Source organism: Panthera leo, chromosome B1, assembly GCF_018350215.1.
Source record: "Panthera leo isolate Ple1 chromosome B1, P.leo_Ple1_pat1.1, whole genome shotgun sequence".
NCBI classification, from domain to species: Eukaryota; Metazoa; Chordata; class Mammalia; order Carnivora; family Felidae; genus Panthera; species Panthera leo.
This window is the reverse complement of record NC_056682.1, coordinates 101,752,761-101,765,898: the sequence shown is the minus strand read 5'-3', so window position 1 is coordinate 101,765,898 and position 13,138 is coordinate 101,752,761. Positions and strand designations below refer to the sequence as shown.

Genomic DNA, 13,138 nt, shown 5'->3' with positions numbered 1-13,138 from the left:
TGAGCATTTTATGATGTATATTAGTTTCCTAGGGCTGCCACAGCAAAGTACCTCACAGTGGGTGGCTTAAAACATGAGATATTTGTTCTTTTATAGTTTTGGGGCTTAGAATTGTGAAATCAAGGTACTGGCAGGGCCATGTTTTCTCTGAAGGATGTGGGAAAGGATCTCCTTGTCTCTGCTAAGCTTTTGGTGGTTGCTAGCAATCCTTGGCATTCCTTGCCTTGTAGACTCATTGCTCAACTCTGTGTCTTTGTCTTCTCATAGCATTGTCTCCATGTGTGTGTCTGTGTCCCAATTTTCCTCTTACAAGGATATCAGTCATTGGTTTAAGGCCCACCCTAATTTGATGTAACCTTATTTTGATTACATCTGCTAAAACCCTGTTTTCAAATACAGAAAGGTCATAATCACAGGAGCCTCAACTTAGGACTTAAATGTGTCTTTTTAGGGGACACAATTCAACTCACAATATGATGCAACACACATAAAATCTAGAATATACTCTTTGTTGGTATACTAGGTAGGCTCTATCTATCTTTAGGACAAGCCAAGATCCATATGTATTCTTGAGCTCAAAAAATATTGATCAGAAGTATCTTACGCTGAGAATTATCAAATGTTAGTGCCAGAAGTGATCTTTATTGACCATCTTCTCTAACTTCCTCAGATAAAATAGAAGGGAACTGATGCCTGAGAAACATAGGTGATTTTATATACTGTCACACAGCTTGGATGAAAATAAAACTAAAAATATTTTGAAAGAGCTGCTAGAGCTATTATAGTCATAATTTGAAATTTTCTTTTAAGAATTCCTTATGAATTTGATTTAGCTCATATCCTCTTTGTTTTTTTAAGAATACATTTCCTAAAATGTGTTGAAATAAGGAACACTATGCCTTGTGCTGATGGCCTGCATACACCTACCAAAAAGATTACTGTTGTAAAATTAGCTTGGGAATTATCTGTGAGCTGTCTTAATATATATTAGTATACTGAATTCTCTGAAAAGACTTGCTGTGATATATAGTCACTTAGTGGTATCTACCTTTTGTGGTCACTGTTAGGTGCAGTGGGATAAGTGGTAAACAAGACAGAAATGGTCTTTACCCTAATAAACCTGGTGAAGAAGAGAAATATTGAGGAAATTAATATAATAAATAGTGGTCTTGAGACAAGAACATGATAAGATTGGCCTTCTTAGATTTCTGTGGTGGTTTTTGTAGAATATGTAGGAGACAGATGTAAAAGTGAATGCTGGGACGCTTTGCAAAACCCTAGCAAGAGGTCATATTATTTGGACCATGTTGATAGCAGTGAAGATGGAAGAAAATCAATGCATTTCTGAGAGATTGGGAGTATAGTTTATAGACATTGGTGACTGATGGGTAGGGCATGGCCGAACGTGTTTTGATTCTCTATTACTAATAATATTTTGTGAGCTAGTGTTCTATGGAATACCCTATTTTAGGACATATCTTTTAGCTTTCTGAATAAATCCCAGAACTTTTCTCTTTGAAATATTTGCTGCTTTTTAGTAGTAAGTATATAATTTCCATAAGGTAAATCTATCCTTTTTATATTTATATATAGTTCTCAAAATCTATATGAAAGATAGCTTTCTTCCCTAGTTCTTCATTTCTTGATCTTATTTATTGGTCTGTTCTTTTCTGTTTTTTTCTTTTTTTTTTTTTTTTTTTTAAATTTTTTTTTTTCAACATTTTTTTTTTTTTTTTTTTTTTTTTTATTTTATTTTTGGGACAGAGAGAGACAGAGCACGAACGGGGGAGGGGCAGAGAGAGAGGGAGACACAGAATCGGAAACAGGCTCCAGGCTCCGAGCCATCAGCCCAGAGTCCGACGCGGGGCTCGAACTCACGGACCGCGAGATCGCGACCTGGCTGAAGTCGGACGCTTAACCGACTGCGCCACCCAGGCGCCCCCTTTTTTTTTTTTTAACGTTTATTTATTTTTGAGACAGAGAGAGACAGAGCATGAAAGGGGGAGGGTCACAGAGAGAGGGAGACACAGGATCTGAAGCAGGCTCCAGGCTCTGAGCTGTCAGCACAGAGCCCGACGCGGGGCTCGAACCCACGGACCGTGAGATCATGACCTGAGCCGAAGTCGGACGCCCAACCGACCGAGCCATCCAGGCGCCCCTGTTTTTTACTTTTTAATATTTTTACAATTTATTTTTATTTACTTTTTGTAGAGAGAGAGTACAAGTGGGAGAGGGGCAGAGGGAGAGGGAGAATCTCAAGTAGGCTCCACACCTGGTGCGGAGCCCAACATAGGGCTTGATACCACGATGCTGGGATTATGACCTGAGCCAAAATCAAGAGTTGCATGCTCAACTGACTGAGCCACCCAGGCGCCTCTCTTTTTAATACGTATTTTAATCTTATTATTCCAGCCTTCCCACCAAAGACTGGTCTCTTATATGCCCCGTCCGTCAGAGTACTAGTTCCTTTTTATTCATTGAGGCAGTTATCAGAGAGGTCTCATTCTTTTTAGGACTTTGCTATCTTGCTTTGCTGTTGGACAGTATGGATACTGTCACTAAAGGAGCTTAAATGAGACTCCTTATGGATCCTTAAGTCATATTTTCCGGATAGCATGATTTTACTTAGACTCTGGAGAAAAAAAAAAAAAAACAAACTAGAAATTATAATGCTGATTTTCTTGTACTTCTTACGGTCTTACTATTGTTTTCAGCAGCGACCCTCTGTGGATGAAGTACTCCGGGAAGGTCACATCAATTTGTCGGGTCTCCAGCTGAGAGCACATGCTATGTTCTCAGCAGAAGGTCTTCCTTTGGGAAGTGATTCTTTAGAATACGCATGGTTAATTGATGTGCAGGCTGGAAGCCTTACAGCTAAGGTCACAGCACCACAGGTATGATGCTCTGACTACTTTTCTTCCTTTGCTCACCCACTTCACCAAGAGTAAGTTGTATACCTGTTTAAACGTTCATTGCATTTTCACTATTGGCATTCTGATGGCCAGACAACTCATTGCCTTTTGGATTGGAGTCATTCTTGCCATTCAGAATTGTCTTAGCAACGGATGAGTCAGAGACAAGTTTTACTTTTTGAGTCACATAATATTGACGGGTGTAATGTTTTATAGTTCTTCATAATGCTTTCAAGATCGAGACTTTGGGAAAATCTCAGTATGAGGACTGTTCTGGAAATTTTATGTATTCTTAAAATTACATTAGTTTGCTCACTGTTAAAATTTTCTTTTCCCAGTATATGGAATACTTTTTTAAGAATTTTTCTTTCTTGTTTATTTCTTAAGTAGGATTTGAAAATATTATTTATGGTGTTAAGGATTAAGTAGCTTGGTTTTTTTACTTGTCATATCTCAAAGCAAGATAACGTCATTTGTATCTGCTATTAATGACGTGGATATTGATTTAAAAAAAATAAAAACAAATTTACTAGTTAGTAAACCGATCTAGAGTGTAGGTTGTGATCCTTCTGGATAAAATCCCCCTCCTCTTCATTGTTCGCCTTATTCTTTATGACTCAGAGGTCATAAGGATTATTTAGTTCTAGAAATGGACCACTGAAATTTAGCCAAATAACCATGTTACTGTAACATTTCACCTGTTGAGCCACATATTTTTTTAAATGATTTTTTTAAATGTTTATTTATTTTGAGAGAGAGAGCACACACAGGGGAGGGGCAGAGAGAGAGTGAGGGAGAGGGAGAATCCCAAGCAGGCTCCGTGTTTCCAGCACAGAGCCCAATGAGGGGCTTGAACTCATGAAACGTGAGATCATGACTTGAGCCAAAATCAAAAGTCATATGCTTAGCCAACCGAGCCACCCAGGCGCCCATGAGCCACATATTTATAATATGCATACTTTTTGTGGCATTTCAAAAGTTTGGAATGTGGTCTTGAATGTGTTAAATGTACATACTCAATTTTAATAAAAGTTACAGAATGTGTATGAATCATTTAGAGGTAGGTAGTAGCAACAAGAAGGTGGATGAAGACTCTAGGTGCCTTGTATATTTGTAACCAGTTTTTGTAAGACAGCACAAATTAAGATTCTAGAAATAAGAAAATGGAATTGAAAAGGGATATTTTATATAAAAGTGGATAAAGAAAATATATAACAGAATATATAAAAGCGGATGAAAAGAAATATTCAGTCCTGACTGCCATGACGACTGTCTTCCTTTATTATTGTCTGCTATCTCTTTTCTCTAATGTACAAGTAAAACTGAAACATGTAAAAAATAGCTTGTTCTTTAACAAACATGGAATAAAACCATGCTTATCCTGCTAAACTGGGCACAATTCCTTTAATCTAACAATTGTTAAAATCTCATATGTTTATAAGTTGTTCTTATTACAACACAAAACATTTCTCTTCTGCATTAGAATTTTGGCATCACTATTTCAGTGAGTGTTTCATGAATCCATAGGTGCTTTTAATGTTTATTCCATCCTTTGTATATTTTAAAAGTAAAATTCATGTTTTCCAATAGTAGAAATTCGTACTTTTTTTAATGGAATAATATCTGTCTATCCATGTTTCAGTGTGTTTATTATTAACACCTTTAAATCAATTATAAAATGAAGGTAGTTTTGTAAACTGAAGATTTGATGAAGAATTGATATATTCTTCAGTTTCTATTTACATAAACAAAAGTGCCTTAATCTTCAAAATACTTGATTTTACGAAATTGTAGCTCCCTATGATAGTTAGATTCAAATTTCAGATCAAAGCTTTATTATTAGATAGAAATTTTAGGTGTTTTTCTGTGCAGAGGATACTAGTTAGTCATTTAAGAAGGAAGATATAACCTCGAAGAAAAGTACATACTTTGTGAGTTGTTCAAGTTGAATTTTTCATTCTCACGCATTCTGTCATTCACAAATGAAAAGTCACATAAACTTACAAATGATGTCAAGGTAGAAAAATCGTGATTCTGGCTAATAAATAGATTATGTAGCAGCAAGTATAAAATAGCATTTAGGTTCTTTCAAGCTGGATTATTCTTGATAAGCTTTAGAACTGTGAACATTTGTTTAGATTGCTAACACTGCTGTCAACCTGTCACTGCTTATTTTGTAGCTGGCTTGTCTCTTGGAGTGGGGACAGACATTTGTTTTTCATGTGGTATGTCGGGAGTATGAGCTGGAAAGACCCAAATCAGTAATAATATGTCAGCATGGAATTGACCGTCGGTTCTGTGAATCCAAGGTATGTTAACAAATATGTTAGCAGTATTGTAAACATTTATGGATTTTTTTAAATGAAAGATTGATGTATCAGCTTTAAATCAAATGCACATGGCCATAAAGTAAACATATAGTTCAGTTTTCTCAATTAATGAAATTATTTTTCAGATTTGTAGCCAGTTGTTATTTAGTTGTAAGCATCTAACATATGAGGTAATTATTAAAACAAATTCACAAATAAATGGTGATATAAAAATTATATCTAACCTCTTAAATTTTTACGATAAACTCTTGTTTTCTTGCATTATTACACTCTTTCAGTTATGGCCATATATTTATGTAGAAGATTAAGAAACTGAAGCAAGAGGAAGGTTAAATTCTTTACATGACCTTGTTTATATGACTGTTAATATACCTGTTATACCTGTTCCTCTATAAGGTGGCTAGCAATGCTGGCATTTGCCAAGAAAACATGGCAGTTTCAAAAAAAAAAAAAATTTACCCTAATCTTATAACAGAGCTAACTATCGTTAACAGTTTAGTTTTTGTTTCTAGTTTCTTCTGTGTATTTTTTTCCTTTTTTTCCTTTTGTTATACACACTGTTTGCCATTACATTAGTGTGAATTGAAAACAATTCATCCTGCTTTTATTCATCCTCCAAAAAATCTATAACCTATGCTTACTCCCAACAATAAAGGAAACCATTGTAACTGGCGATAAAATTATTTTTTTCTTGCTGTAAAACACATTGCCAGGATTCAGGGAATCCTCAGTTATGTGTCAACAAATTAGTACCTTATGGATAATTCACACATCTTGCAGGCTTCTCCTCCTCCCTTTTTTTTTTTTTTTTTTTGTTTTTTGTTTTTTGTTTTAAAGACTCAGAGCTTTTATGCTGCATTAAAATCTTTAAGAATCAACTTTAATGAGGCATAATTTACATACAATAAATTAACCCTTTTTAAGTTGTACAGTTGGAGTTTTGATACATATTTTATCTATAAGGGTATAACCATTACCATCAGTGAAGACCTAGAACATTTGTATCACCTTAGAAAATTACTTTGGGTCCCTTTGCCATCAGCTATTCATTATTCCATGCAACCATTGGTGTGCTTTCTGTCATTTCAGATCAGGTATTTTTAGGTCTGTTTTGTGTGGAGGGAACATACACACCTTTTATTGCATTTCATGAATACTATGGGGTTTTTTGTTTTGTTTTGTTTTGTTTTTACACATTGAAGGTTTGTGACAATCCTGGGTCAGGCACATCTATCAATGCCATTTTTCCAGCAGCATTTGCTTACTTTGTGTCTCTGTTTCACATTTTTTTTTTTCTTTTTAATGTTACAAATTTTATTTTGCAGTGTATTTTTTTTTAATTTTTAAATTTATATCCAAGTTAGTTAGCATATAGTGCAATAATGATTTCAGGAGTAGAATCCAGTGATTTATTCCCTATGTATAACATCCAGTGCTTCTCCCAACAAGTATCTTCCTTAAATTTTTTTTTTTTAATGTTTATTTATTTTTGAGACAGAGAGAGACAGAGCATGTATGGGGGAGGGTCAGAGAGAGGGAGACACAGAATCTGAAATGGGCTCCAGGCTCTGAGCTGTCAGCACAGAGCCCGACGCAGGGCTCGAACTCACGGACCGTGAGACCATGACCTGAGCCGTAGTCAGCCGCTTAACCGACAGAGCGACCCAGGCACCCCACAAGTATCTTCCTTAATGCCCCTTACCCATTTAGCCAATCACCCCACCCACAACCCCTCCAGCAACCCTCAGTTCTCTGTATTTAAGTCTCTTATGTTTTGTCCTTGTCCTTGTCCCTGATTTTATGTTATTTTTGCTTTCCTTCCCTTATGTTCATCTGTTCTGTATCTTAAATTCCACATATGAGTGAAATCCTGTGATACTTGTCTTTCTCTGACTTAACTTATTTCACTTAGCATAATACCCTCTAGTTCCATCCATGTTGTTGCAAATGGCAAGATTTCATTCTTTTTGATTGCCAAGTAATACTCCAGTGTGTGTATGTGTGTATGTATATATATATACATATATATATATATATATGTATATATATATACATACGTATATATATATACGTATATACCACATCTTCTTTATTCATTCATCTGTCAATGGACATTTGGGCTCTTTCCATACTTTCCATACTTTGGCTATTGTTGATAGTGCTGCTATAAGCATTGCATGTGCCCCTTTGAAACAGCACACCTGTATCCCTTGGATAAATACCTAGTACTGCAGTTGCTGGGTCATAGAACATAGAACATAGTTCTGTGTTTAATTCTTTGAGGAACCTCCATACTGTTTTCCAGAGTAGCTGCACCAGTTTGCATTCCCACCAGCAGTACAAAAGAGATCCTCTCTCTGCATCCTCGCCAACATCTGTTGTTGCCTGCGTTGTTAATGTTAGCCATTCTGACAGGTGTAAGGTGGTATCTCATTGTGGTTTTGCTTTGTATTTCCCTGATGATGAGTGATGTTGAACATTTTTTCATGTGTCGGTTGGCCATCTGGATGTCTTCTTTGGAGAAGTGTTTATTCATGTCTTTTGCCCATTTCTTCACTGGGTTGTTTTTTGGGTGTTGAGTTTGTTAAGTTCTTTATAGATTTTGGATACTAACCCTTTATCTGATATGTCGTTTGCAAATGTCTTCTCCCATTCTGTCGGTTGCCTTTTAGTTTTTCTGATTGTTTCCTTCGCTGTGCAGAAGCTTTTTATCTTGTTGAGGTCCCAGTAGTTCATTTTTGCTTTTTTTTCCCTTGGCTCCAGAGACATATTAAGAAGTTGCTTCAGCCAAGGTCAGAGAGGTTTTTACCTGCTTTCTCCTCTAGTATTTTGATGGCTTCCTGTCTTACATTTAGGTCTTTCATCCATTTTGAGTTTATTTTTGTGTATGGTGTAAGAAAGTGGTCCAGGTTCATTTTTCTGCATGTCACTGTCCAATTTTCCAAACACCATTTGCTGGAGAGATTGTCTTTATTCCATTGGATATTCTTTCCTGCATTGTCAAAGATTAGTTGGCCATACGTTTGTGGGTCCACTTCTGGGTTCTCTGTTCTGTTCCATTGATCTGAGTGTCTATTCTTGTGACAGTACCATACTGTCTTGATGATTACAGCTTTGCAGTGCATCTTGAAATCCAGGATTGTGATGCCTCCAGCTTTGGTTATCTTTTTCAGGATTGCTTTGGCTATTCGGGGTCTTTTCTGGTTCCATACAAATTTTAGGATTGTTTGTTCTAGCTCTGTGAAGAATGCTGGTGTTATTTTGGTAGGTATTGCATTGAATGTGTAGATTGCTTTGGGTAGTATTGACATTTCCACAATATTTGTTCTTCCAATCCATGAGCACGGAATATTTTTCCATTTTGTTTTTTGTGTCTTCTTCAATTTCTTTCATAAGCTTTCTATAGTTTTCAGTGTTATAGGTTTCTTACCTCTTTTGTTAGGTTTATTCCTAGGTATTTTATGGTTTTTGGTGCAATTGTAAATGGGATCGATTCTTTGATTTCTCTCCTGTTGCTTCATTATTGGTGTATAGAAATGCAACCAATTTCTGTGCATTGTTTTATATCCTGTGACTTTGCTGAATTCACGGATCAGTTCTAGCAGCTTTTTGGTGGAACCTTTTGGGTTTCCCATATAGAGTATCATGTCCTCTATGAAGAGTGAAAGTTTGACTTCCTCTTTGCCTATTTGGATGCCTTTTAATTTCTTCCTTTGTGTTGTCTGATTGCTGAAGCTAGGACTTCCAATACTATGTTGAATTACAGTAGTGAGAGTGGACATCTCTGTGATGTTCCTGACCTTAGGGGGAAAGCTCTCAGTGTTTCCCCATTGAGGATCATATTAGTGTTGGGTCTTTCATATATGGCTTTTATGATTTTGAGGTATGACCTTTTTATCCATACTTTCTTGAGGGTTTTTATCAAGAAAGGATGCTGTATTTTGTCAAATGCTTTCTCTGCATCTATTGAGAGGATCATGTGGTTCTCGTTCTTCTTTTATTGATGTGATGTATCACATTGATTGTTTGTGGATATTGAACCAGCCCTGCTTCCCAGGTATAAATCCCGCTTGATTGTGGTGAATAATTCCTTCAGTAGATTGTTGGATCCGGTTGCTAGTATTTTGTGGATAATTTTTGCATTCATGTTCATCAGGGAAATTGGTTTGTAGTTCTTTTTAGCAGGGTCTTTGGTTTTGGAATGAATGTAATGCCGACCTCATAGAATGAGTTTGGAAGTTTTCCTTCCATTTCTATTTTTTGAAACAGCTTCAAAAGAATAGGAGTTAATGCTTCTTTAAAGATTTGGTAGAATTCCCCAGGAAAGCCATGCAGCCCTGGGCTCTTGTTTTTTTTGGGGGAGATTTTTGATTACTAATCCAGTGTTTTTACTGGTTATGGGTCTGTTCAAATATTCCATTTCTTCCTGTTTCAGTTTTGGTAGTTTATATGTTTCTAGAAATTAGTCCATTTCTTCCAGATTACTCAGTTTATTGGCATATGATTGCTCATAGTATTCTCTTATTATTGTTTGTATTTCTGCAGTGTTGGTTGTGATCTCTCCTCCTCCTTTCTGATCAAACTGGCTAGGGGCTTATTAGTATTGTTAATTGTTTTAAAGAACCAGCTCGTGGTTTCATTTATTTGTTCTACTGTTTTTTTTTTTTTTTTTATTTCAATAGCTTTGATTTTTGCTCTAATCTTTATTATTTCCCATCTTCTGCTGGTTATGGGTTTTATTTGCTGTTCTTTTTCCAGCTCTTTAAGGTGTAAGGTTCAGTTGTGTATCTGAGACCTTTCTTCCTTCTCTAAGAAGGCCTGGATTGCTATATACTTCCCTCTTATGACTGCCTTTGCTGCTTCCCAGAGGTTTTGTGCTCTAGTATTATTATTTTCTTTGGCTTCTATGTACTTTTTAATTTCCTCTTTAACTTCTTGGTTAACACATTCATTCTTTAGTAGGATGTTCTTTAGTCTCCAATTATTTGTTGTCTTTCCAGATTTTTTCTTATGGTTCATTTCGAGTTTCATCACGGTGTGGTCTGAAAATATGCATGGAATGCTTTCGATCTTTTTGTACTTGTTGAGGGCTGATTTGTGTCCCAGTATGTGATCTATTCTGGAGAATGTTCCATGTGCACTCAAGAAGAATGTGTATTCCATCTGTGTCACATTTGGGTAATTCTTGCAATATTTCAGACTTTGTCATTACTATATTTGTTACAGTGATCTATGATCAGTAATTATGACTTGCTGAAAGCTCAGATGATGATTAGCATTTTTTAGCAATAAAGTCATGTATGTATTTCCTATTCATATGCTGTGGCACATTTAGACTATAGTAAATAGTGTAAATGTAATTTTTATGTGCACTAGGAAACAAAAAAAATTATTTTTTATCTTTAATAATATTTTTAAATTTTATTTTAATTCCACTATAAAAACATGTAGTATTATATTAATTTCAGGTGTACAGTGTAGTGATTCAGCAATTCCATATATTACTCAGTACTTATCAAGAGTACCCCTAATCCCCTTTGCCTATTTAGCGCCCCCTCCCCCCCACTGCTTCTCTAGTAACCATCTGTTTATTCTCTATAGTTGAGTCTTTTTTTTGTTTTCTCTCTTTTTCCTTTTATTCATTTGTTTCTTAAATTCCACATATAGGTGAAATCATATGGTATTTGTCTTTCTCTAACTGGCTTATTTTGCTTAGCATTTTACTCTCTAGATCCATCCATGTTGTTGCAAATGGCAAGATTTCATTCTATTTTTATGCTAATATTCCATTGTATACACACACACACACACACACTGTGTGTGTGTGTGTGTGTGTGTGTGTGTGTGTGTGTATACACACTACATCTTTATCCATTCATCTGTTAGTAGATACTCGGGCTGCTTCCATAATTTGGCTATTATAAATAATGGTGCAATAAACATAGTGTTGCATATATCCTTTCGAATTAGCGTTTTCATAATCTTTGAGTAAATACCCAGTAGTGCAATTACTGAATCATAGGATAGCTCTATTTTTCATTTTTTCAGCAACCTCTATACTGTCTTCCATAGTGGCTGCACCAGTTTGCATTCCTGCCAACAGTGTTTTTTCTCCACATCCTGGCCAATACTTGCTGTTTCTTGTGTTTTTGATTTTAGCCACAAAAAATTTATTTGACTTGCTTTATTGCGATATTTGCTTTATTGCGGTGGTCTGGATCCCAACCCGCAATATCTCTAAGGTATGCCTTATTATTATAGAAAACTGATTAGAAGACAAGACACCTGTGTTCTAGTCCTAGCACTGCCTCTAATGAGCAATTGCATGTTATTGAGCCAATAATTTACTCAGTGCTGCCATTTCCCGCAAGGAGTTCATTGAAGTAGGTGATATGTATGTTTTCTTCCAACCTAACCATGACCAAATCTGTTTTAGGAGTAAAGCAATGTTGGGGCGCCTGGGTGGCTCAGTCGGTTAAGCGTCCGACTTCGGCTCAGGTCATGATGTCACGGTCCGTCAGTTCGAGCCCCGCGTCAGGCTCTGTGCTGACAGCTCAGAGCCTGGAGCATGCTTCAGATTCTGTGTCTCCCTCTCTCTCTGACCCTCCCCCGTTCATGCTCTGTCTCTCTCTGTCTCAAAAATAAATAAACATTAAAAAAAAAATTAAAAATAAAAAAGGAGTAAAGCAATGTTAAATTTCTGTGGATTATTCTAGACGTCATAATAAAATTTACAGTTGACATATTTCTAAAAAGAAGATTGTGTGTGTGTGTGTGTGTGTGTATAATATAGAGTACTCATAAGAAAATCTTACAATTTTAAACTGCTGTACAGTTCTTATAATCCGGTGACACTTACTACTTACCAGTTTACTTTGACTATGTGAGTTTCAATAATAACTTATATATGTATTCTGTCAATTTAGACCAGCTACTTGCCCATTTGAATGGAAATGGTACATGCTTACTTATGATTAGTTTCTAATTGGCAAGACTTTAATCACTGATGATTTCATTTATCATTATAAAAAATGAAATTTAATTGACTCCTTTTTAAAAATACACATGTAGCCAGAATTTTATTTAATAAGTATCTAAATGGTGAAAAATTAATACTCATTTCATTTCCATTTTAGTTGAGCTGTATTCCTGGGCCTTGTCCAACTTCAGATGATTTGAAATATACTATGACTCGTTTAGCAGTAGATGGAGCAGATATTTATATTGTGGAGCATGGCTGTGCTACAAATCTAAAGGTACACATTTGTCTATTTCTTGGCTAGTGTAGTTCTTTTTCCTTTTTACCAAACCATACCTCCATTTCTTGAAATAGAACACACATTTATAATTTGCCATCTCACAAAACACTATAGAATCCCAAGAGATAGCTCTTGGTGTTTTGCCTGTCCGTGTTCTCTTCTGGTGTGTTTCTTAAGGCATACTTTCTTTCACTACTATTTCACTCTAACTGAATTATCATGACCTTGCTTTTTGGCAGAGATGTAAACGTGTAGCTTGCTTTTATGGCAGGGATTAAATTGGCAGTGTTTTTAAAAGATTTGATTTTAAGTGCCTTTAGGTATTATATATTTATATCCTGCCTGGGTCTTGCAAACATCTATTTGCCACCTCTGCTTTATGGGTTACTGCTTAAAATTAAGCCTTATTAAGAGTCTGTAATTTTTATTACTTCCTACCCTTATAACTTTTCTTTCCTCCTTCTCTCTTTTGTTTTCCTTTGGACTTATGTTCTTTTCCTTTTATCCTCTTTTTTGTTTTTAATTGAATGTCTATTTTCATTCTGTTGCATTTATCTTTTCTGTTTCCCTTCTTTTTCTTCTTCTGTCTTTCATGCAGTTTGAAATAAGTGCCTATTCTATAGTTTATTCTAAGTTG

At 35.7% G+C, this 13,138-nt stretch overlaps 1 protein-coding gene across 13 annotated transcripts in view; it reads left to right on the top strand.

Moving 5' to 3' along the window:
- The window catches only part of KIAA1109 (KIAA1109 ortholog), a 215,874-nt gene that overhangs the window by 78,447 nt on the left and 124,289 nt on the right, over positions 1-13,138 (top strand). For 12 of the 13 annotated variants that reach the window (XM_042935583.1, XM_042935582.1, XM_042935584.1 and 9 more), the window contains 3 exons: positions 2,715-2,894; positions 5,093-5,221; positions 12,379-12,498. In XM_042935583.1, coding sequence (XP_042791517.1) covers positions 2,715-2,894; positions 5,093-5,221; positions 12,379-12,498 — 429 coding nt within the window. The remainder of the gene's footprint in view (positions 1-2,714; positions 2,895-5,092; positions 5,222-12,378; positions 12,499-13,138) is intronic. The other variant, XM_042935588.1, reaches the window with a different exon arrangement.